Here is a 26398-nt window from a genome sequence, read left to right as displayed (position 1 = left end):
ATGTGCATTTTTCTGTCTTTTTGTGTTATTTTATGTCATTTTTGTGTACTTTTGTTTGTACTTTAGCTTCCTTTTGAAACATTTTTGTGTCTTATGTCATTTTTGTGTTTTTTGTGTATTTTTTGTTTGATTAATGACATTTTTGTGTTCTTTTTGTGTCTTTGTGTGCACGGCTTCATCAGAGCCACAGCACCACTTTTATTACATTTTATGAGGAGTTTTTTACTGCAGATCCCAACGTGGTGCTGATAAAGCCCTGATGTCTGCAGGATTCAGCTCCAGTTCTTCTGGGCTGATGTCCTCTCTGAGCAGCAGTAACGATCCTCCGTCTCCTCCGTCCAGATCTCGCTGCTGAAGCAGTCCCTGGAGCTCCAGCTGTCCCAGTCCCAGTCGGCCCTGCAGCTGCTGCAGTCCCAGTTCAACCAGGAGAGGGAGCTGCTGAGCCAACAGCTCAAAGGTGAACGCAGGCAGCCTTAACAGACAGACACATTAACATCATTTACCCTCCACACCCAGCAGGTACCACAGGTCGGCCCCGCTTTTAAAAATATCAAGAATCAGTGAAAAGGTTGTAAATAAAACGATCCTCTCTGTTTGTACGGTTTACAGTATTGGTGTGTTCGTGGTCGTTCAGGATGTAAACGTGTCTGATGGATGTTTGTGTTTCCAGAGATGCAGCGAGAGCATCAACGGAGGGAACATCGACTGCAGGAGGCGCACTGCTGCGCCCTGAGCACCATGGAGGAGGCCCGGCAGCACCAGATCAGAGTAAGAACAGCATAAAATATAATAAAACAGCACCAGATCAGGGTAAGAACAGCATAAAATGTAATAAAACAACACCAGATCAGAGTAAGAACAGCATAAAATGTAATAAAACAACACCAGATCAGAGTAAGAACAGCATAAAATGTAATAAAACAACACCAGATCAGAGTAAGAACAGCATAAAATATAATAAAACAACACCAGATCAGAGTAAGAACAGCATAAAATATAATAAAACAACACCAGATCAGAGTAAGAACAGCATAAAATATAATAAAACAGCACCAGATCAGAGTAAGAACAGCATAAAATATAATAAAACAGCACCAGATCAGAGTAAGAACAGCATAAAATGTAATAAAACAACACCAGATCAGAGTAAGAACAGCATAAAATGTAATAAAACAACACCAGATCAGAGTAAGAACAGCATAAAATATAATAAAACAACACCAGATCAGGGTAAGAACAGCATAAAATATAATAAAACAGCACCAGATCAGAGTAAGAACAGCATAAAATATAATAAAACAACACCAGATCAGAGTAAGAACAGCATAAAATATAATAAAACAACACCAGATCAGAGTAAGAACAGCATAAAATGTAATAAAACAACACCAGATCAGAGTAAGAACAGCATAAAATGTAATAAAACAACACCAGATCAGAGTAAGAACAGCATAAAATATAATAAAACAACACCAGATCAGAGTAAGAACAGCATAAAATGTAATAAACAACACCAGAAATAAAACACCAGAAAAAGGATGCTAAAAATAACACACAAAAACGCACAAAAAGATGCTGAAATAACACAAAATTCCTCAGACAATTGACAAAAGGATGCTAAAGTAACACAAAAATATTCAAAGACAGAAAAGTGACACTAAAGGATTGTTAAATAACAAAACTGGCACAACAAGACTAAAAATGACGTGGAGAGGTGTTAAGACGACATGAAAATGTCAAAAATGCACAAAATTGCAATAAGCAGATGCTAAAATAACACAAAAATGACACAAAGAGACCAAATAAAAGCATGATATTCCTGCTGGAATGTTGCAGGAATCGTCTTGAGCGTCTTAAACTCAGTTTTTAGCAGAAATTTCAACATTTTCATCGTTTTTCTCCAAATAGAAATCTTCAGTAAAAGTTCACGTCCTTCAGGAGTTTGTGGTGAACGGAGAGAATTCTGGAAAACCAGCCTCACTTTGGTGTTTAACACTGTGGGGTCAGGATCTTTTGTGTCATTTTTGTGTTATTTTCGCATCTTTTTGTGTCATTTTAGCATCCTTTTGTGTCATCTTTGTGTTATTTTCCCATCTTTTTGTGTCATCTTTGTGTTATTTTCACATCTTTGTGTCATTTTAGCATCCTTTTGTGTCATTTTTGTGTCATTTTAGCATCCTTTTGTGTCATCTTTGTGTTATTTTCACATCTTTGTGTCATTTTAGCATCCTTTTGTGTAATTTTTGTCATTTTAGCATCATTTTGTGTCATTTTTGTATTATTTTAGCATCCTTTTGTGTAATTTTTGTCATTTTAGCATCATTTTGTGTCATTTTTGTATTATTTTAGCATCCTTTTGTGTAATTTTTGTCATTTTAGCATCATTTTGTGTCATTTTTGTGTTATTTTAGCATCATTTTGTGTCATTTTTGTGTTATTTTAGCATCCTTTTGTGTCATTTTTGTCATTTTAGCATCCTTTTGTGTCATTTTTGTGTTATTTTCGCATCTTTTTGTGTCATTTTAGCATCCTTTTGTGTCATTATTGTGTTATTTTCACATCTTTTTGTGTCATTTTAGCATCCTTTTGTGTCATCTTTGTGTTATTTTCCCATCTTTTTGTGTCATTTTAGCATCCTTTTGTGTCTTTTTTGTGTTATTTTCACATCTTTGTGTCATTTTAGCATCCTTTTGTGTCATTTTTGTGTCATTTTAGCATCCTTTTGTGTCATCTTTGTGTTATTTTCACATCTTTGTGTCATTTTAGCATCCTTTTGTGTAATTTTTGTCATTTTAGCATCATTTTGTGTAATTTTTGTATTATTTTAGCATCCTTTTGTGTAATTTTTGTCATTTTAGCATCATTTTGTGTCATTTTTGTGTTATTTTAGCATCCTTTTGTGTAATTTTTGTCATTTTAGCATCATTTTGTGTCATTTTTGTGTTATTTTAGCATCATTTTGTGTCATTTTTGTGTTATTTTAGCATCCTTTTGTGTCATTTTTGTCATTTTAGCATCCTTTTGTGTCATTTTTGTGTTATTTTCGCATCTTTTTGTGTCATTTTAGCATCCTTTTGTGTCATTATTGTGTTATTTTCACATCTTTTTGTGTCATTTTAGCATCATTTTGTGACATTTGTGTTAACTTAGCATCATTTCTTGACATTTTTGTGTTATTTTAGCATCATTTTGTATAATTTCTGACACAAAATTAAAAAAAAAAAATTAGCCAAGTGATAAAAATGACAGAAACAGATAAGAAAGTGACAAAAATGAAGCTAAAAATAAATAATGAAGGCAAAAAACAAAAGAATAACACAAAAATGACCAAACAAGATGCATAAAAAATAGATAAAATAAGTTGAATAGATAAAATAGCCAAGAATTTACCCAAAAAGACTCAAACGTATAAAAATTACACAAAAAATGACAAAAGATGCAAAAGTGAAGATAAAAAGAAAATAAAGAGTGATGAAAATGGCACAAAAAGACACAAAAATGACTAAAAAACTATCCCAGAATGACAGAAGGTGTCTATCTTGACCTCGTTTGAACTCGTACAGCTGCACTCCCAGGTTTAATGTGATGTCACTCATATTTCCTTATTGTCATCAGATAGACCTGTTGTTAACTCGACTGTAATGGTGTGAATGAGATCTGATAACTGAGAAACAAATCTAGACCATATGTCTGTGATCAGATGTATATTTATCATATAAAGCACTGCGTGATAAAAAACAACCACTAAAATAGTCTGTTTTGTTTCCAGCAGCAATGTGACCTGAATGAGTGTAAAATGAGCTCATCTGGTTCATCAGGAGGCTTTTAGACACGAGCTCATCGCTGCACAAACCTGCAGCTGCTTCACCTTTTATCTGAAAACAGACAAAGGCCGGCAGAGGACGAGAATGTTCTGGTTCATGTTTTACCCGAACGAAGCTTCAGTTCCTGCTGCTGAGTCTGAGCTCACAGCAACGATGACAGAAAAGTTACTCAGAGATACAGAGAAAGACGCTAAAATGACACAAAATACTAAAAATTGACAGAGAGAGGTGTTAAAATGACATGAAAATCACACAAAAATACACAAACGGATGCTAAAATAACAAAAATGACTCAAAAAGATGTTACAATGACACAAAAAGACAGAAAAATGCCACGAAAGGAAGCTACAATAGCAGAGAAAATGACAGAAAGACATAAAAAAGACACACACAATACCATGGAGAGATGTTAAAATGAAATGGAAGTAATACAAAAACACACACAATTAAACAAATGGATGCTAAAATAATACAAAAAGACTAAAAATGACCTGAAGAGGTTAAAATAGCATGAAAATGACACGAAATGATGCTAAAATAGCACAAAAATACACAAAGATTAAAAATGACAGGTTTTAAAATGACATGAAAATAACACAAAAACACAAACTTCGACAAAAGGATGCTAAAATAACACAAAAGGACAAAAATATCACAAATATGGTAAAAATGACACAAAAGGATGCTAGAGTAACACAAAAATGACACAAGACAGAACAATGACACAAAACAATGTAAAAAGACTAAAAATGACGCAAAGATGCTAAAATAAAACAAAAATGACAGAAAAAGACAGAAAAACGACACAAAAAGACTAAAAATGACACAAAGATGCTAAAATAAAACAAAAATGACACAAAAAGACAGAAAAACGACACAAAAAGACTAAAAATGACACAAAGATGCTAAAATAACACAAAAATGACACAAAAAGACAGAAAAACGACACAAAAAGACTAAAAATGACACAAAGATGCTAAAATATTTTAAAAAATGACACAAAAAGACTAAAAATGACACAAAGATGCTAAAATAAAACAAAAATGACACAAAAAGACAGAAAAACGACACAAAAAGACTAAAAATGACACAAAGATGCTAAAATAACACAAAAATGACACAAAAAGACAGAAAAACGACACAAAAAGACTAAAAATGACACAAAGATGCTAAAATAAAAAAATGACAGAAAAAGACTAAAAATGACACAAAGATGCTAAAATAAAACAAAAATGACACAAAAAGACAGAAAAACGACACAAAAAGACTAAAAATGACGCAAAGATGCTAAAATAAAACAAAAATGACACAAAAAGACAGAAAAACGACACAAAAAGACTAAAAATGACACGAAGATGCTAAAATAAAACAAAAATGACAGAAAAAGACAGAAAAACGACACAAAAAGACTAAAAATGACACAAAGATGCTAAAATAACACAAAAATGACACAAAAAGACAGAAAAACGACACAAAAAGACTAAAAATGACACAAAGATGCTAAAATAAAACAAAAATGACAGAAAAAGACAGAAAAACGACACAAAAAGACTAAAAATGACACAAAGATGCTAAAATAACACAAAAATGACACAAAAAGACAGAAAAACGACACAAAAAGACTAAAAATGACGCAAAGATGCTAAAATAAAACAAAAATGACACAAAAAGACAGAAAAACGACACAAAAAGACTAAAAATGACACAAAGATGCTATAATAAAACAAAAATGACAGAAAAAGACAGAAAAACGACACAAAAAGACTAAAAATGACACAAAGATGCTAAAATAAAACAAAAATGACAGAAAAAGACAGAAAAACGACACAAAAAGACTAAAAATGACGCAAAGATGCTAAAATAACACAAAAATGACACAAAAAGACAGAAAAACGACACAAAAAGACTAAAAATGACGCAAAGATGCTAAAATAAAACAAAAATGACACAAAAAGACAGAAAAACGACACAAAAAGACTAAAAATGACACAAAGATGCTAAAATAAAAAAAATGACACAAAAAGACAGAAAAACGACACAAAAAGACTAAAAATGACACAAAGATGCTAAAATAAAACAAAAATGACAGAAAAAGACAGAAAAACGACACAAAAAGACTAAAAATGACACAAAGATGCTAAAATAACACAAAAATGACACAAAAAGACAGAAAAACGACACAAAAAGACTAAAAATGACACAAAGATGCTAAAATAAAACAAAAATGACGCAAAAAGACAGAAAAACGACACAAAAAGACTAAAAATGACACAAAGATGCTAAAATAAAACAAAAATGACGCAAAAAGACAGAAAAACGACACAAAAAGACTAAAAATGACATGAAATGATACAAAATTACACTAAAGGATGCTAAAATAGCCAAAAATGAAATAAAAAAGATGGAAGAAGTAAACATAAAGACAGACGGAGTGTTCTGGTTGTTTTCATGTCTGAAGCTTTAGCTCCTGCTGCCGAGTCTGAATTTGTTCGTTTTTGTTCATTAGCATTAGTCCTTGAGCCACACGGGTCATTTCTGGCCATCGGTACCACCTGAGGTGAATAATGCTCTTTGTCATTTTTGGAAGGTTTAACATCTCTACAGTCACAAAATGTGTGATAGCGTTGCATTGGTGGTAGCTGTGTGTGTTTTATTGGCCATTTAGTCACCCTATCCATTTATGTACACACGTGGACAAAATTGTTGGTACCCCTCAGTTAAAGAAGGAAAAACCCACAATTCTCACTGAAATCACTTGAAACTCACAAAAGTAACAATAAATAAAAATTTATTGAAAATTAAATAATCAAAAACAGCCATTACTTTTGAATTGTTGATTAACATAATTATTTAAAAAAAACAAACTAATGAAACAGGCCTGGACAAAAATGATGGTACCTCTATAAAAGATTGAAAACTATTTGACCAGAGTGACATGATTAACTCAGGTGTGTCATTTAATTGACATCACAGGTGTTTCCAAACTCATAATCAGTCAGTCTGCCTATTTAAAGGGAGACAAGTAGTCACCCTGCTGTTTGGTGAAAAGGTGTGTACCACACTGAACATGGACAACAGAAAGCGAAGGAGAGAATTGTCCCAGGACATCCGAAAAAAAATGATAGACAAACATCTTAAAGGTAAAGGCTATAAGACCATCTCTAAACAGCTTGAAGTTCCTGTGACAACAGTGGCTCATATTATTCAGAAGTTCAAGACCCACGGGACAGTAGCCAACCTCCCTGGACGTGGCCGCAAGAGGAAAATTGATGACAAATTGAAGAGACGGATCGTTGGAATTGTATCCAAAGAGCCCAGAGCAACCTCCAAAGAAATTAAAGGTGAACTCCAAGGCCAAGGTACATCAGTGTCAGATCGCACCATTCGTCGTTGTTTGAGCCAAAGTGGACTTCATGGGAGACGACCAAGGAGGACACCACTGCTGAAAAAAACTCATAAAAAAGCCAGACTGGAATTTGCAAAAATGCATGTTGACAAGCCACAAAGCTTCTGGGAGAATGTCCTTTGGACAGATGAGACCAAACTGGAGCTTTTTGGTAAGGCACATCAACTCTATGTTCATAGACTGAAAAACCAAGCATACGAAGAAAAGAACACTGTCCCTACGGTGAAACATGGAGGAGGCTCAGTAATGTTTTGGGGCTGCTTTGCTGCATCTGGCACAGGGTGTCTTGAAAGTGTGCAAGGTACGATGAAATCTGAAGACTATCAAGGCATTCTGGAGAGAAATGTGCTGCCAAGTGTCAGAAAGCTTGGTCTCAGTCGCAGGTCATGGGTCTTCCAACAGGACAACGATCCAAAACACACAGCCAAAAACACCCAAGAATGGCTGAGAGAAAAGCGTTGGACTATTCTAAAGTGGCCTTCTATGAGCCCAGATCTGAATCCCATTGAACATATGTGGAAGGAGCTGAAACATGCCATTTGGAGAAGACACCCATCAAACCTGAGACAACTGGAGCTGTTTGCTCATGAGGAGTGGGCCAAAATACCTGTTGACAGCTGCAGAACGCTCATTGACAAATACAGAAATGGTTTAATTGCAGTGATTGCCTCAAAAGGTTGTGCAACAAAATATTAAGTTATGGGTACCATCATTTTTGTCCAGCCCTATTTCATTAGTTTGTTTTTTTAAATAATTATGTTAATCAACAATTCAAAAGTGATGGCTGATTTTGATTATTTAATTTTCAATAAATTTGTATTTATTGTTACTTTTGTGAGTTTCAAGTGATTTCAGTGAGAATTGTGGGTTTTTCCTTCTTTAACTGAGGGGTACCAACAATTATGTCCACGTGTGTATATATTTATGTCTGAATTCTTGCTTGTGTTGTACGTCGCTTTGGACAAAAGCGTCTGCTAAATGAAACTGTAGAATTGCAGAATCCAAAAACACGTTTTTCTCCCCCCGTCGTAAGACAGAAGGACACATGCTATTTAAAACGACTGCTTCTTCCATATTTTATGCAATATCTTCTTGAAACTTTAAAGGAATCTAGTTCATGATGTTTCCAGTATAAATAGGTGTCCAAACTAGCTTAAAAGCTATTATTTGCAATTATAATCACTGGTATTCCTGTACAGGTAAACTTTAGAATAAGGGGTTCATTTTTCCTCAAAACGAGAAAAAGGAAACTTCTATTACTCATACTCTAAATCATAGGTGCCCTATTTCAGTACCTGAATTTCAAGGAGATTTATTTAAAAATTGAAATATCAAAATGTATTGTAAGTTACACGTTATTGATTTTATTAATAGCCTATCCCCAAAAGTGCAAAATGTGACACATCAAGGGAAATTGGTTACTGTAATGTTTTTGTTGTCATTCAAGCTACAAATACCTTCACAAAAAACCTTAAAAGATTTGAAGCTTCATGAGTTCTTGTTTGAATAAACTGTACAAATATTCTGTTTAGATCACAAGGCATAAATATATAAATATACTCTTTTTTTGGTATTGGTATTCGCCCAACAGATACATAAATCTGCTTTCTATGTGTAGGTGGTGGTGTTAGTTCTGCAGTAGGAGCAGCCTAGTTGCTTCAGAATGGAGAAGCCTCAGTACAAGACAGCTGCTAAAAGTCAGTGTATCATACACATGACAGAATCTAAAGAAGATGATGAACATTTAGTCAGTCCTCAAGGCCCTGCTTCATGGCTGACTTTACTTGAGGCAGCCAAAGTGAGAAACCACGCACCTGTACTGGACATTGCCAGTCAGCTCGAGGAAGAAGAAGTCCCCCAAATCTTCTATCACCAGAAATGTCGAAGTCTCTTTAGCATGAAGAGAGACTTGGAGACTCTTAAAAGGAAAGCAGCTGAAAGCATTACAGATGAGGGTGAAAATAGTGGCAGCACATCTAAAAGGCCCAATAGAAGATCATCCTCAGAAGGAAGGGTATACGATCCAGTCTGCATTTTCTGTGACAAGGTCAAATTTCAAAAGCACTCTAAGTCACGTGAAAAGCTTACAAAAGCCGTTCAACTAAGAGCAGACCAAACATTATGAGAGTGTGCCGTCAAAAAAGGAGACGAAAAGATTCTGGCAGTCACGAGTAGAGACATAGTTGCTGCAGAAGCACACTACCATGTTTCATGCTGCAAGAATTATACAAAGCCAAAGAAAGCAGGGCACGTCTGCAGAGATAAGAGTGAGACAGAAGATGAAACAGAAAGTGATAAATTGTATCAAAGGATTGAAAAAGAAGCTTGTGATGAACTTTTGAAGTATATCAGAACTGATATCTCCAACAAAAAGATGGTACCAATCACATCTTTGACCTCAAAGCTTGAATCCATCATGCAGACCAGTGGAGTTGAACACCTGCATGATTCTACAAGGAAGCACATTCGCAGAAAACTAGAATCTGAGCTTAGAGAATCAGTGGAGATATTTGCTGATGACAAAGGGAAGTCGTTAGTGGTTCCTAACAGTGTGTCTATCAAGGATGTAGTGTTGCAAAATCAGCTGCTTCAAAGAGAGCTCAGACTTTGGAAGGCTAAATCAACCAACATCAACAAGATTATCGATCAAACATCATCACATATTCGATCAGCCATTAAAGAAACCATGACATCAACTCCCTGGCCATTTCATCCATCTGACGTAAAAAGTGGTGCTCACATTGCCATACCAAAAGAACTAGAGCGATTACTTGTTGGTCTTCTCACAGGAGATCCTGACACAAAGGTTCAAGCTAACAAAATTAGCACTCTGATCCCGTCATTCAGCCAGGACCTCATATATGCAGTGACATGTGGAAAACACAAACCACCTAAGCATCTATTGCTTCCTAGTGCAGTTAAAACCAAGGACTACAGATGGAAATTAGCATGATGCTAAATCTGGTGCAGCCATCTTTTTAATGTAACTGCACGCTGTCCTTTTTCAAATAAACTTGAAAGAAAAAAAGAAAAAGAAAAAACACTTACTGGAAATGCTGATGAGGATATTGAAGGACTTGATAATGATTATGATTTTTAAGTTGATCTTGAACATTTTATATCACGTACTATTTGTGCATATGATTTGAGATGTCTGAGAAACTATAAAGGACACACTTGTCATCCACGAGGCAACATTTAGCTAGTTTGTCGCCACATTTGCACTATTATTTGTTATGCTCAGCAAGAAACAATTGTATTTCATGTTTACCATTTACTCATTTGTCAGATTGCACCTGATTAACTATTTTGATTTCTCATTGGTTAATATTGTGTATTATGGGTGCATAACACAGTTATGTGTGCATTATTGCGTGATGATGACACAAAAAGATGCAAAAATAACATAAAATTGAAACTAAAGATGCGAGAAATAAACAGACACAAAATGACACCATAAATACCTTCTTTCCAGATATTTTCTCATTCATTTTTCTCTCTAAAGTCCTACATGAAGAGAATGAAACTAATTCTGTTCAGTAGTTAGAAATGTTTGTTTACATATCTATTGAACAAAAAAAATCAAATGCATCAACAGATACTCTTCCAGGTGTCTGGCGGAATTTTTTTAATAAAATGTGGCAGATTAAAGATGTTTGTTTCCCTACAGGCCCTGGAGGAGCGTCTGAAGCAGGAGCAGAGGGAGGAGGTCCACGCCCTGAAGGAGGCCCACCGGAGAACCCTGGACATCCTCAGGCAGCAGTCGGACCAAGAGCTGCAGACGCTGAGGTTCGAGCTGGAGGACGAAGGCAAAGCTAAGCTAGGTCTGTAACAAACCACCAACTGAAGCCAAGCTAGGTCAGTAACAAACCACCAGCTAAAGCTAAGCTAGGTCAGTAACAAACCACCAGCTAAAGCTGAGCTAGGTCAGTAACAAACCACCAGCTAAAGCTGAGCTAGGTCAGTAACAAACCACCAGCTAAAGCTAAGCTAGGTCAGTAACAAACCACCAGCTAAAGCTAAGCTAGGTCAGTAACAAACCAACAGCAGATATGTCCAGCTAAAGCTAAGCTCGGTCAGTAACAAAACACCATATACATCCAGCTAAAGCTCAACTACATCAGTAACAAAACCACCAGCTAAAGCTCAGCTAGGTCAGTAACAAACCACCAACTAAAGCTAAGCTAGGTCAGTAACAAACCACTAGCTAAAACTAAGCTAGGTCAGTAACAAACCACCAGCTAAAGCTAAGCTAGGTCGTAAACAAACCACTAGCTAAAGCTAAGCTAGGTCAGTAACAAACGAACAGCTAAAGCTAAGCTAGGTCAGTAACAAACCACCAGCTAAAGCTAAGCTAGGTCAGTAACAAACCACTAGCTAAAGCTAAGCTAGGTCAGTAACAAACGAACAGCTAAAGCTAAGCTCAGTCAGTAACAAACCACTAACTAAAGCTAAGCTAGGTCAGTAACAAACCACCAGCTAAAGCTAAGCTAGGTCAGTAACAAACCACCAGCTAAAGCTAAGCTAGGTCTGTAACAAACCACTAGCTAAAGCTAAGCTAGGTCTGTAACAAACCACCAGCTAAAGCTAAGCTAGGTCAGTAACAAACCACCAGCTAAAGCTAAGCTAGGTCAGTAACAAACCACTAGCTAAAGCTAAGCTAGGTCAGTAACAAACCACTAACTAAAGCTAAGCTAGGTCAGTAACAAACCACCAGCTAAAGCTAAGCTAGGTCAGTAACAAACCACTAGCTAAAGCTAAGCTAGGTCAGTAACAAACGAACAGCTAAAGCTAAGCTAGGTCAGTAACAAACCACTAGCTAAAGCTAAGCTAGGTCAGTAACAAACGAACAGCTAAAGCTAAGCTCAGTCAGTAACAAACCACTAACTAAAGCTAAGCTAGGTCAGTAACAAACCAGTAGCTAAAGCTAAGCTAGGTCAGTAACAAACGAACAGCTAAAGCTAAGCTCAGTCAGTAACAAACCACTAACTAAAGCTAAGCTAGGTCTGTAACAAACCAGTAGCTAAAGCTAAGCTAGGTCAGTAACAAACCACTAGCTAAAGCTAAGCTAGGTCTGTAACAAATGAAGTCAAGTCGCCACGAGTTCTCACTTTGACTTCTGGTTCTGCCAGTCGCTTCCAAATGGGAAAAGGCTTTTTACATTTGTTCAAACCTTAAAATTGGTAAACACAAAGCGTTTTTTTCTTTCTCTATTTTTCGTTTTTCGAATTCCATTTTTAAACCAAAAAACAAACCGATTATTTGTTTTTTCTCATTTTATTTTGAAACGGAAAAACGAATGAGCAAACCATACACGGATTCACTAAACGTGTATTTTCCAGGTGTTTTAGCTCCTGTGTCTTTTTCTTCTCTGTGGTTTGTTCTTCTCTGCGACATAAAGTCCTTTATGGAAACAGAACAACAACCTGATCAGAGCAGACACTGCTTTTTTAATGAGCACATTTTAACCTTGGATTTATTTTCTCTCAGGCTAACACTGCATCTCTGTTTTTAAACTTTCTACTTTCATATTGCTGTTTTTAGAATTCAGAGGTTTTAGCAGGAGGCTGATCCCACCGGGGCATCAGAAGGTTTGATCCTACATCAAGACCTTCTGGTTTAAATATGGTCTGGCTTCTTCAACAACGCTCCCTGGATTTAATAATCAAAGAGGCAACAGATCCTCGCTGTGATCTGAGCGAACACGCTGCAGATATCTGAAAATAATCGCCTCCCACATCAGACCGACCCTAAATCTGTCAGAGTAGAATGATGAGAAGGTCTGCGTCATGTATGTTGGTAGTAATCAGACGTGGTGTTGCTGTTTGGCAGCTTCTCTCCGTGCAGAGCTCAACCACCTCCACGCCACGGCCATAGAGCACCTGAAGCAGATCCACCTGAAGGAACACACCTCCGTCAAACGGGAGCTGGAGACCGCCATGGAGCACAGCCACCAGCAGGTAACTAGCAGGGGTGTCCAACACGAGGCCCACGGCCCAAAACCGGCCCTCCAGTGTAAAAGTTCCAGAGAAGACATTAACTGCAGATTGTAAATTAGTAAAACTGTAAATTTAAAATAATTTTCTTGACCCTAACAAGTTGTTTGAATCAGAAAGTAAATACTAAATTGGTCATTTGTTATTTTGTCGTTTTCTGTCTTGTTTTCTTGTTTTGAGTTTTGTTGTTTTGTCGCTTTGTAATTTTTTGTCAAATTTTTTCTCATTTTATGTCGTTTCTCTCATTTGTCGTTTTGTCTCATTTTTATAATTTGTCTGATTTTTGTCATTTTTTTCTCATTTTTGTCCATTTTTGTTGCTTTGTAACTTTTTGTGTACTTTTTTGTCTCTTGTTTTGTCGTTTTTAATTTTTTTGTCATTTTGTGTCTCATTTTTGAAACATTTTTTCTTGTTTTTGCTGTTTTTTTGCCTGACTTTTTGTTTTTTTGTTTCTTGTTTCCTTTGTCTCACTTGTGTTTTTTCTCTTATTTTGGTCATTTTGCGGTTTTCATTGTTTTGTGAATCATTTTTGTACAATTTTGCCTTTTTTTTAGTTTTTTTGTCTGACTTTTTTCTATTTCAATTTTTTGTCATTTTGTGAATTGTTTTGTCGACTTTTAACTTTTTGTCTATTTTTTCTCTTCTGTTTTGTTTCATGCCGTTTGGCTCATTTTTTGTCTTTTGTAATTTGTCGTCTTTTTGGTAATTTTTTGACTGACTTGTCTAATTTTTTTGTCATTTTGTTTCTTGTTTTTGTCGTTTTGGGTTTGGTTTTTCGTTGTTTTGTCCATGTTTTTGCCATTTTGTAACTTTTTCTTTGTTTTGTTTTGGGTCGTTTGTCTCATTTGTTGTCGTTTTGTGTCTCATTTTTGTAATATTTTGTCTTGTTTTTGTCTTGTCAGTTTTTTTTTTGTCATTTTGATCATAAAGTTAAATACTACATCATTCAGTTCCAGATGACTAAATGTCGTGTTCCTTTGTCGACACTCTGTGATGTGGAAATTGAAATGATAAACTGAGGCTGAATGTTGATGAAATTTCACTTATTTTTCTTAAGAAATTTCAGGTTGTTCATGATGTTTTGTAAAAAGGTAATTCCTTAAATGTGAACATTTTCAGAACACACATTTTTGCACGAAAACAAAGGAAACATCAGGAGTTGTGGTGATTTATTTCCAGGTTGTTCTGCTGTGGTTTTACTGGTCCGAATCACTTGAGATCAGATTGGGCTGAATGTGGCCCCTGAACTGGAATAAATCTGACACCCATGATGTAACATTGACTTAAGAATAAACAGCCCCTCATGCTGACATGCTAAGTGTCTCCACCGTCGTCCTCCAGGAACAAGAGCTCCTGGTTCGCATCTCAGACCTGCAGGCCGAGGTGTGTTCCCGTAGCAACCGCATCACCGACCTGGACCACGAGATCCACTCGCTGAACGAGACCATCGACACTCTGACCAGAGAGCTGGAGCTGAAGGGCAAGGAGGTGCTGAGGGTTCGTAGTGAAGCCAACCACCAGATCAGGTACGGAACGCCGCTGGACATGAACGTCAAACGATTCAAGGTTCCGTGATCGGATTACAGAAGTAGAGTTTCTCCTCTTATCAACAATCCAAAACAGTATTTTTAGTCTGACTACACTGAAAATACAGGCTCCAAAGTAGAAACACAACTGGGTTTTGGACCTATGGGCTGTCTATGTCTGCATCATGGCTCAACTTGGAAAATAAACCTGATTGTGAGACCTCACAAAGATGGAAAAGGAAAGAGGAAGATCTGCAACCCACAGAAAACACAGACGTAGCAGTAAACAGGAGGTATAGAAGGAGTCATTGTACTGCAGGGCTCATAAAGGTTGTCCTCAAAAGGTACAAAACATGCAGAAAAAGACAAGAAATGAGCAGAAAAAGGATGAAAAATAGTGGGGTTTATGTGAACAACTGGAGTGAACCTGACCAGTCCTGACAGTGAAGCATGGAGGTGGAAGTATGATATTGAGCTAGAGGGAAAGAAACACAAAGAGACAAATCTACCACACAAAATAACCACATAAAGATGCAAACCGACAACCAAAAGACAAAAAACAAACAAAAAGAGACACACAGTGACCACAAAAAGACACAACTCTCACAAAAAGAGACACAAAATACCCTCAAAATATGCAAAGTGACCTCAAAGAGGCAAAAAATGAGCAGAGACTGATGCAAAACGACCACAAAGACGACATCATGCTTGGAGTGAACCTGATCGGGACGACCGCAGTGAATGTATAGTCCTGACAGTGAAGAACGGAGGTAGAAATGTGATGATATGGAGCTGGATGAGTGGAAAAGGAAGTTGTGGAGATGAATGTGTCAAAAGCACCCAAAGAGCTCAATCACTCAAGAATTTCAACACAAAGAAGTATGACTTGACTGCAGCGGATGATATTTTGGGGTATTTAATATTTCAAAGTAGAGCAACGCGACCCCTCCAGCTCAGAGAAGCTGATAAAATAACCTCTAAATAGCTGCAGGACGGCTGAGCTGTCAGTTTTTAATTTGACAAATGTTCAGCTTAGAAGTGAAGCAGCGGCTGTGAGGTGACACGACGGTGAATCATTTGACCTCTAAGTGCTTTACCCACTGATGTTGTTGTTATTATTATTACTGGGTTAAACCGTGACTCAGCAGTAAGCGACCCAGTTTGCCGACAGCTAATCCTACGCTCATGGGAACGGCTGATGATAAAGAAGCAGCGTCCAGTGAAGAGCTGCTGCTTTGGAACTCATCTCTGCTGCTGCTTGTGCTCATACATGCAGAAAATCAGTCCATTGTTTAGATATTTTAACCCTCTGAGGCCTAAATCCCGTCACATTTTTCCTCGCTGTCAGCTCATTGTTCACTACGTCTCGATAGAAACAACAAAGCTGTAGCTAGAAGTAAAAAGAACTCAGTTAGAATGTCAGAAATCATAAAAAAAATTTAAAAATATATAAGCAAACCAAAATCCAGCGAATTTGCTGGATTTGGTTGATTTTTTTTTTTCTTCCCCCCAAATGTTCTTAAAGAAAATATTACAAGTTTTACTGATGTATATGAAAACATTTTAGATTTTTTAGATTTTTATAAAAGATTTTATCCTTTTTTGGAAATATATTTACAATTTTAAAATTTTTATTTCTTGCCAAATGTGTTTGTTTTTAAATATAATTTTATAGAAAATTTTGAAGGAATTTTATTCCCTGAAGATTTTGCAAATTTTATGAATTGAATGAATTGGGGATTTTTTTCAGACATTGGAGCAATATTTTTTGTGCCATAATTGAGGACAACAGGAGGGTTAAAACACCTAAGCTTGAACAATTTCTGGCAAAATAGAGCTTAAAATAAGTTTTCCAGCTAATTTAAGATCTCAGTATTTTAAATATCATCTTATTTCAAGAAATCTTACCAAGCCATTTTCCACTTGTTCTATTGGCAGATTTTTTTCACTTATTTCAAGGCAAAAGTTCTTTGAATAAATATTTTTTCTTGTTTTGAGAGGGGATTTTTTCCAGTGTACAAGTGTAAAGTGTTCATAAGATGATATTTATTGATTTCTAGGTTTAACATCTTTCTAAATAAGTTTAAAATCTGTGCTGCAGAGCTCACGAACAAGACCTGGTGAAGAGACACGAGAGGGACCTGGGGGAGATGAGCGCGTCCATCACCGGGAGACGCAGATCATGCTGGCTGACTTCAACAGGCCCAGGAGGTCCTCAAAGACAAGATCTCCGCTCTGCAGATCCTGTAAGTCTCCTCATGTGTTATGTTTCCGGCAACAAATCACAGCCTCCTCCTCGACGAACGGTTTAAATGTGTCTGTTTGTTTCAGGCTGGAGGGGACAGAGGAGAAGCTGAGGAACCGAGAGAGCCGACCTGAAGACCTGCACCTGATCGCAGAGCTCCGGGAGATGGTGACCGAGAGAGAAGCTCTGGTCAAAAAGCTGGTGGTGAGTAGAAAGCACATCAGCCACAAGCAATGGTGACACGAAAAGAGGCAAAGATGACCGAAAAGAGGCAAAGATGACACAGAAAGAGGCAAAGATGACACAGGAAGAGGCAAAGATGACACAGAAAGAGGCAAAGATGGCACAGAAAGAGGCAAAGGTGACACGAAAAGAGGCAAAGATGACACAGGAAGAGGCAAAGGTGACACATAAAGAGGCAAAGGTGACACGAAAAGAGGCAAAGATGGCATGTAAAGAGGCAAAGATGACACAGAAAGAGGCAAAGGTGACACAAAAGAGGCAAAGATGACACAGAAAGAGGCAAAGGTGACACATAAAGAGGCAAAGGTGACACGAAAAGAGGCAAAGATGGCATGTAAAGAGGCAAAGATGACACAGAAAGAGGCAAAGATAACAGAAAGAGGCAAAGATGGCACAGAAAGAGGCAAAGATGACAGAGGAAGAGGCAAAGATGGCACAGAAAGAGGCAAAGATGACAGAGGAAGAGGCAAAGATGACACAGAAAGAGGCAAAGGTGGCACAGAAAGAGGCAAAGATGACACAGAAAGAGGCAAAGATGGCACAGGAAGAGGCAAAGATGACACGAAAAGAGGCAAAGATGACACAGGAAGAGGCAAAGATGGCACGTAAAGAGGCAAAGATGGCACGCAAAGAGGCAAAGATGACAGAGGAAGAGGCAAAGATGACAGAGGAAGAGGCAAAGATGACAGAGGAAGAGGCAAAGATGACACAGGAAGAGGCAAAGATGACACAGAAAGAGGCAAAGATGACACGAAAAGAGGCAAAGATGATACGTAAAGAGGCAAAGACGACACAGGAAGAGGCAAAGATGACACAGGAAGAGGCAAAGATGACACGAAAAGAGGCAAAGATGACACAGAAAGAGGCAAAGATGGCACGTAAAGAGGCAAAGATGGCACGCAAAGAGGCAAAGATGACACAGGAAGAGGCAAAGATGACACAGGAAGAGGCAAAGATGACACGAAAAGAGGCAAAGATGGCACAGAAAGAGGCAAAGATGACACGAAAAAGAGGCAAAGATGGCACGCAAAGAGGCAAAGATGACACAGGAAGAGGCAAAGATGACACAGGAAGAGGCAAAGATGACACGAAAAGAGGCAAAGATGATACGAAAAGAGGCAAAGATGACACAGGAAGAGGCAAAGATGACACAGAAAGAGGCAAAGATGACACGAAAGAGGCAAAGAGATACGTAAAGAGGCAAAGATGACACAGGAAGAGGCAAAGATGACACAGGAAGAGGCAAAGATGGCACGTAAAGAGGCAAAGATGACACAGGAAGAGGCAAAGATGACAGAAAGAGGCAAAGATGACACAGGAAGAGGCAAAGATGACACGAAAAGAGGCAAAGATGACACAGGAAGAGGCAAAGATGACACGAAAAGAGGCAAAGATGACAGGAAGAGGCAAAGATGACACAGGAAGAGGCAAAGATGACACATAAAGAGGCAAAGGTGACACAGGAAGAGGCAAAGATGACACAGAAAAGAGGCAAAGATGGCACAAAAAGAGGCAAAGATGGCACGTAAAGAGGCAAAGATGACACGAAAAGAGGCAAAGATGACACATAAAGAGGAAAAGGTGACATGAAAAGAGGCAAAGATGACACAGGAAGAGGCAAGATGACACGAAAAGAGGCAAAGATGACACGAAAAGAGGCAAAGATGACACAGAAAGAGGCAAAGATGACACATAAAGAGGAAAAGGTGACACGAAAAGAGGCAAAGATGACACAGGAAGAGGCAAAGATGACATGAAAGAGGCAAAGATGACACGAAAAGAGGCAAAGATGACACATAAAGAGGCAAAGATGGCACGTAAAGAGTCAAAGATGGCACAAAAAGAGGCAAAGATGGCACGTAAAGAGGCAAAGATGACAGAAAGAGGCAAAGATGACAGAAAGAGGCAAAGATGGCACGTAAAGAGGCAAAGATGACAGAAAGAGGCAAAGATGGCACGTAAAGAGGCAAAGATGACACAGAAAGAGGCAGAGATGACACAGAAAGAGGCAAAGGTGACACGAAAAGAGGCAAAGATGGCCCGTAAAGAGGCAAAGATGACACGAAAAGAGGCAAAGATGACAGGAAGAGGCAAAGATGACACAGGAAGAGGCAAAGATGACACGAAAAGAGGCAAAGATGACACAGGAAGAGGCAAAGATGACACGAAAAGAGGCAAAGATGACAGGAAGAGGCAAAGATGACACAGGAAGAGGCAAAGATGACACATAAAGAGGCAAAGGTGACACGAAAGAGGCAAAGATGACACAGGAAGAGGCAAAGATGACACAGAAAGAGGCAAAGATGGCACAAAAAGAGGCAAAGATGGCACAGAAAGAGGCAGAGATGACACAGAAAGAGGCAAAGGTGACACGAAAAGAGGCAAAGATGGCCCGTAAAGAGGCAAAGATGACACGAAAAGAGGCAAAGATGAGACAGGAAGAGGCAAAGATGACACGAAAAGAGGCAAAGATGACACAGGAAGAGGCAAAGATGACACGAAAAGAGGCAAAGATGACAGGAAGAGGCAAAGATGACACAGGAAGAGGCAAAGATGACACATAAAGAGGCAAAGGTGACACGAAAAGAGGCAAAGATGACACAGGAAGAGGCAAAGATGACACAGAAAGAGGCAAAGATGGCACAAAAAGAGGCAAAGATGGCACGTAAAGAGGCAAAGATGACACGAAAAGAGGCAAAGATGACACATAAAGAGGAAAACGTGACATGAAAAGAGGCAAAGATGACACAGGAAGAGGCAAAGATGACACGAAAAGAGGCAAAGATGACACGAAAAGAGGCAAAGATGACACAGAAAGAGGCAAAGATGACACATAAAGAGGAAAAGGTGACACGAAAAGAGGCAAAGATGACACAGGAAGAGGCAAAGATGACATGAAAGAGGCAAAGATGACACGAAAAGAGGCAAAGATGACACAGAAAGAGGCAGAGATGACACGAAAAGAAAGATGACAATAAAGAAAAAATAAAAAAAAAGAAAGAACAGGAAGAAAAGATGAACAAAAAGAGGCAAAGATGACACGAAAAAGAAAAAAACAGAAAAGAAAAGAACACAAAGAGGAAAAGGTGACAACAAAACGAAAAGAGGAAAAATGACACGGAAGAGGCAAAGCAAAAGATGACACAAGAAGGGCAAAGATGACACGAAAAGAGGCAAAGAGTACGAGAGCGATGACAAGGAAAGAGCAAAGATGAACGAGGAGAGCACGAAGGCAAAGATGACAGAGTCAAAGAGGCCAAAAAGAGGCAAAGATGGCACGTAAAGAGGCAAAGATGACAGAAAGAGCAAAGATGGCACGTAAAGAGGCAAAGATGACAGAAAGAGGCAAAGATGGCACGTAAAGAGGCAAAGATGACAGAAAGAGTCAAAGATGGCACAAAAGAGGCAAAGATGGCACGTAAAGAGGCAAAGATGACAGAAAGAGGCAAAGATGGCACGTAAAGAGGCAAGATGACAGAAAGAGGCAAAGATGGCACGTAAAGAGGCAAAGATGACACAGAAAGAGGCAAAGATGACACAGGAAGAGGCAAAGATGGCACGTAAAGAGGCAAAGATGGCACGCAAAGAGGCAAAGATGACAGAGGAAGAGGCAAAGATGACACATAAAGAGGCAAAGGTGACACAGGAAGAGGCAAAGATGACACAGAAAGAGGCAAAGATGGCACAAAAAGAGGCAAAGATGGCACGTAAAGAGGCAAAGATGACACGAAAAGAGGCAAAGATGACACATAAAGAGGAAAGGTGACATGAAAAGAGGCAAAGATGACACAGGAAGAGGCAAAGATGACACGAAAAGAGGCAAAGATGACACGAAAAGAGGCAAAGATGACACAGAAAGAGGCAAAGATGACACATAAAGAGGAAAAGGTGACATGAAAAGAGGCAAAGATGACACAGGAATAGGCAAAGATGACACGAAAAGAGGCAAAGATGACACGAAAAGAGGCAAAGATGACACAGAAAGAGGCAAAGATGACACATAAAGAGGAAAAGGTGACACGAAAAGAGGCAAAGATGACACAGAAGAGGCAAAGATGACATGAAAGAGGCAAAGATGACACGAAAAGAGGCAAAGATGACACAAAGAGGCAGAGATGACACGAAAGAGGCAGAGATGACACGAAAAGAGGCAAAGATGACACATAAAGAGGCAAAGATGGCACGTAAAGAGTCAAAGATGGCACAAAAAGAGGCAAAGATGGCACGTAAAGAGGCAAAGATGACAGAAAGAGGCAAAGATGACAGAAAGAGGCAAAGATGGCACGTAAAGAGGCAAAGATGACAGAAAGAGGCAAAGATGGCACGTAAAGAGGCAAAGATGACACAAAGAGGCAGAGATGACCAGAAAGAGGCAAAGGTGACACGAAAAGAGGCAAAGATGGCACGTAAAGAGGCAAAGATGACACGAAAAGAGGCAAAGATGACAGGAAGAGGCAAAGATGACACAGGAAGAGGCAAAGATGACACGAAAAGAGGCAAAGATGACACAGGAAGAGGCAAAGATGACACGAAAAGAGGCAAAGATGACAGGAAGAGGCAAAGATGACACAGGAAGAGGCAAAGATGACACATAAAGAGGCAAAGGTGACACGAAAAGAGGCAAAGATGACACAGGAAGAGGCAAAGATGACACAGAAAGAGGCAAAGATGGCACAAAAAGAGGCAAAGATGGCACGTAAAGAGGCAAAGATGACACGAAAAGAGGCAAAGATGACACATAAAGAGGAAAAGGTGACATGAAAAGAGGCAAAGATGACACGAAAGAGGCAGATGACACGAAAGAGGCAAAGATGACACAGAAAGAGGCAAAGATGACACATAAAGAGGAAAAGGTGACACGAAAGAGGCAAAGATGACACAGGAAGAGGCAAAGATGACATGAAAGAGCAAAGATGACACGAAAAGAGGCAAAGATGACACAGAAAGAGGCAGAGATGACACGAAAAGAGGCAAAGATGACACATAAAGAGGCAAAGATGGCACGTAAAGAGGCAAAGATGACAGAAAGAGTCAAAGATGGCACAAAAAGAGGCAAAGATGGCACGTAAAGAGGCAAAGATGACAGAAAGAGGCAAAGATGGCACGTAAAGAGGCAAAGATGACAGAAAGAGTCAAAGATGGCACAAAAAGAGGCAAAGATGGCACGTAAAGAGGCAAAGATGACACGAAAAGAGGCAAAGATGACACATAAAGAGGCAAAGGTGACATGAAAAGAGGCAAAGATGACACAGGAAGAGGCAAAGATGACACGAAAAGAGGCAAAGATGACACGAAAAGAGGCAAAGATGACACAGAAAGAGGCAAAGATGACACATAAAGAGGAAAAGTGACACGAAAAGAGGCAAAGATGACACAGGAAAGAGGCAAAGATGACATGAAAGAGGCAAAGATGACACGAAAAGAGGCAAAGATGACACAGAAAGAGGCAGAGATGACACGAAAAGAGGCAAAGATGACACAAAGAGGCAAAGATGCACGTAAAGAGGCAAAGATGACAGAAAGAGTCAAAGATGGCACAAAAAGAGGCAAAGGTGACACGAAAAGAGGCAAAGATGACACAGGAAGAGGCAAAGGTGACACATAAAGAGGCAAAGGTGACACGAAAAGAGGCAAAGATGCATGTAAAGAGGCAAAGATGACACAGAAAGAGGCAAAGGTGACACGAAAGAGGCAAAGATGACACATAAAGAGCAAAGTGACACATAAAGAGCAAAGTGACACGAAAAGAGGCAAAGATGGCATGTAAAGAGGCAAAGATGACACAGAAAGAGGCAAAGATGACAGAAAGAGGCAAAGATGGCACAGAAAGAGGCAAAGATGACAGAAAGAGGCAAAGATGACAGAAAGAGGCAAAGATGACAGAAAGAGGCAAAGATGACACAGAAAGAGGCAAAGTGGCACAGAAAGAGGCAAAGATGACACAGAAAGAGGCAAAGATGCACAGAAGAGGCAAAGATGACACGAAAAGAGGCAAAGATGACACAGGAAGAGGCAAAGATGGCACGTAAAGAGGCAAAGATGGCACGCAAAGAGGCAAAGATGACAGAGGAAGAGGCAAAGATGACAGAGGAAGAGCAAAGATGACAGAGGAAGAGGCAAAGATGACACAGAAAGAGGCAAAGATGACACGAAAGAGGCAAAGATGATACGTAAAGAGGCAAGACGACACAGGAAGAGGCAAAGATGACACAGGAAGAGGCAAAGATGACACAGGAAGAGGCAAAGATGAACGAAAAGAGGCAAAGATGACACGAAAAGAGGCAAAGATGACACAGGAAGAGGCAAAGATGGCACGTAAAGAGCAAAGATGGCACGCAAAGAGGCAAAGATGAACAGGAAGAGGCAAAGATGACACAGGAAGAGGCAAAGATGACACGAAGAGGCAAAGATGGCACAGAAAGAGCAAAGATGACACGAAAAGAGGCAATGATGGCACGCAAAGAGGCAAAGATGACACAGGAAAGAGGCAAAGATGACCAGGAAGAGGCAAAGATGACACGAAAAGAGGCAAAGATGATACGTAAAGAGGCAAAGATGACACAGGAAGAGGCAAAGATGACACAGGAAGAGGCAAAGATGACACAGAAAGAGGCAAAGATGACACGAAAAGAGGCAAAGATGATACGTAAAGAGGCAAAGATGACACAGGAAGAGGCAAAGATGGCACGTAAAGAGGCAAAGATGACACAGGAAGAGGCAAAGATGACAGGAAGAGGCAAAATGACACAGGAAGAGGCAAAGATGACAGGAAGAGGCAAAGATGACACAGGAAGAGGCAAAGATGACACGAAAAGAGGCAAAGATGACACAGGAAGAGGCAAAGATCACACGAAAAGAGGCAAAGATGACAGGAAGAGGCAAAGATGACACAGGAAGAGGCAAAGATGACACATAAAGAGGCAAAGGTGACACAGGAAAGGCAAAGATGACACAGAAAGAGGCAAAGATGGCACAAAAGAGGCAAAGATGACACAGAAAGAGGCAAAGATGGCACAAAAAGAGGCAAAGATGGCACGTAAAGAGGCAAAGATGACACGAAAAGAGCAAAGATGACACATAAAGAGGAAAAGGTGACATGAAAAGAGGCAAAGATGACACAGGAAGAGGCAAAGATGACACGAAAAGAGGCAAAGATGACACGAAAAGAGGCAAAGATGACACAGAAAGAGGCAAAGATGACACATAAAGAGGAAAAGGTGACACGAAAAGAGGCAAAGATGACACAGGAAGAGGCAAAGATGACATGAAAGAGGCAAAGATGACACGAAAAGTGGCAAAGATGACACAGAAAGAGGCAGAGATGACACGAAAAGAGGCAGAGATGACACGAAAAGAGGCAAAGATGACACATAAAGAGGCAAAGATGGCACGTAAAGAGTCAAAGATGGCACAAAAAGAGGCAAAGATGGCACGTAAAGAGGCAAAGATGACAGAAAGAGGCAAAGATGACAGAAAGAGGCAAAGATGGCACGTAAAGAGGCAAAGATGACAGAAAGAGGCAAAGATGGCACGTAAAGAGGCAAAGATGACACAGAAAGAGGCAGAGATGACACAGAAAGAGGCAAAGGTGACACGAAAAGAGGCAAAGATGGCACGTAAAGAGGCAAAGATGACACGAAAAGAGGCAAAGATGACAGGAAGAGGCAAAGATGACACAGGAAGAGGCAAAGATGACACGAAAAGAGGCAAAGATGACACAGGAAGAGGCAAAGATGACACGAAAAGAGGCAAAGATGACAGGAAGAGGCAAAGATGACACAGGAAGAGGCAAAGATGACACATAAAGAGGCAAAGGTGACACGAAAAGAGGCAAAGATGACACAGGAAGAGGCAAAGATGACACAGAAAGAGGCAAAGATGGCACAAAAAGAGGCAAAGATGGCACGTAAAGAGGCAAAGATGACACATAAAGAGGAAAAGGTGACATGAAAAGAGGCAAAGATGACACAGGAAGAGGCAAAGATGACACGAAAAGAGGCAAAGATGACACGAAAAGAGGCAAAGATGACACAGAAAGAGGCAAAGATGACACATAAAGAGGAAAAGGTGACACGAAAAGAGGCAAAGATGACACAGGAAGAGGCAAAGATGACATGAAAGAGGCAAAGATGACACGAAAAGAGGCAAAGATGACACAGAAAGAGGCAGAGATGACACGAAAAGAGGCAAAGATGACACATAAAGAGGCAAAGATGGCACGTAAAGAGTCAAAGATGGCACAAAAAGAGGCAAAGATGGCACGTAAAGAGGCAAAGATGACAGAAAGAGGCAAAGATGACAGAAAGAGGCAAAGATGGCACGTAAAGAGGCAAAGATGACAGAAAGAGGCAAAGATGGCACGTAAAGAGGCAAAGATGACACAGAAAGAGGCAGAGATGACACAGAAAGAGGCAAAGGTGACACGAAAAGAGGCAAAGATGGCACGTAAAGAGGCAAAGATGACACGAAAAGAGGCAAAGATGACAGGAAGAGGCAAAGATGACACAGGAAGAGGCAAAGATGACACGAAAAGAGGCAAAGATGACACAGGAAGAGGCAAAGATGACACGAAAAGAGGCAAAGATGACAGGAAGAGGCAAAGATGACACAGGAAGAGGCAAAGATGACACATAAAGAGGCAAAGGTGACACGAAAAGAGGCAAAGATGACACAGGAAGAGGCAAAGATGACACAGAAAGAGGCAAAGATGGCACAAAAAGAGGCAAAGATGGCACGTAAAGAGGCAAAGATGACACGAAAAGAGCAAAGATGACACATAAAGAGGAAAGGTGACATGAAAAGAGGCAAAGATGACACGAAAAGAGGCAAAGATGACACGAAAAGAGGCAAAGATGACACAGAAAGAGGCAAAGATGACACATAAAGAGGAAAAGGTGACACGAAAAGAGGCAAAGATGACACAGGAAGAGGCAAAGATGACATGAAAGAGGCAAAGATGACACGAAAAGAGGCAAAGATGACACAGAAAGAGGCAGAGATGACACGAAAAGAGGCAAAGATGACACATAAAGAGGCAAAGATGGCACGTAAAGAGGCAAAGATGACAGAAAGAGTCAAAGATGGCACAAAAAGAGGCAAAGATGGCACGTAAAGAGGCAAAGATGACAGAAAGAGGCAAAGATGGCACGTAAAGAGGC

At 39.2% G+C, this 26398-nt stretch overlaps 1 protein-coding gene and 1 long non-coding RNA gene across 4 annotated transcripts in view; both read left to right on the top strand.

The window, feature by feature from the left end:
• LOC110964292 (protein FAM184A-like) overlaps window positions 1-26398 on the top strand; it is a 79682-nt gene that overhangs the window by 44874 nt on the left and 8410 nt on the right. The window contains 9 exon segments of the mRNA XM_051942335.1: window positions 343-457; window positions 671-768; window positions 10901-11054; window positions 13063-13190; window positions 14568-14752; window positions 16854-16909; window positions 16912-16950; window positions 16953-16998; window positions 17084-17201. Coding sequence (XP_051798295.1) covers window positions 343-457; window positions 671-768; window positions 10901-11054; window positions 13063-13190; window positions 14568-14752; window positions 16854-16909; window positions 16912-16950; window positions 16953-16998; window positions 17084-17201 — 939 coding nt within the window.
• On the top strand, window positions 18726-25171 carry LOC127531777 (uncharacterized). Of its 3 annotated transcripts, XR_007938867.1 has the most exons (4): window positions 18726-18821; window positions 21003-21128; window positions 21846-21992; window positions 22463-22579. It is a non-coding gene; the product is annotated as an uncharacterized LOC127531777 (long non-coding RNA). The 3 variants fall into 3 exon arrangements; XR_007938866.1 differs by lacking the exons at window positions 18726-18821; window positions 21003-21128; window positions 22463-22579 and adding exons at window positions 18870-19254; window positions 24332-25171 and having other exon boundaries at window positions 21619-21992; XR_007938865.1 differs by lacking the exons at window positions 18726-18821; window positions 21003-21128 and adding an exon at window positions 18870-19254 and having other exon boundaries at window positions 21619-21992.

Source organism: Acanthochromis polyacanthus, chromosome 22 (assembly GCF_021347895.1).
Source record: "Acanthochromis polyacanthus isolate Apoly-LR-REF ecotype Palm Island chromosome 22, KAUST_Apoly_ChrSc, whole genome shotgun sequence".
Lineage (NCBI taxonomy): Eukaryota > Metazoa > Chordata > Actinopteri > Pomacentridae > Acanthochromis > Acanthochromis polyacanthus.
Note: the sequence above shows the minus strand (reverse complement) of the source record. Positions and strands in the feature narration are given on the sequence as shown.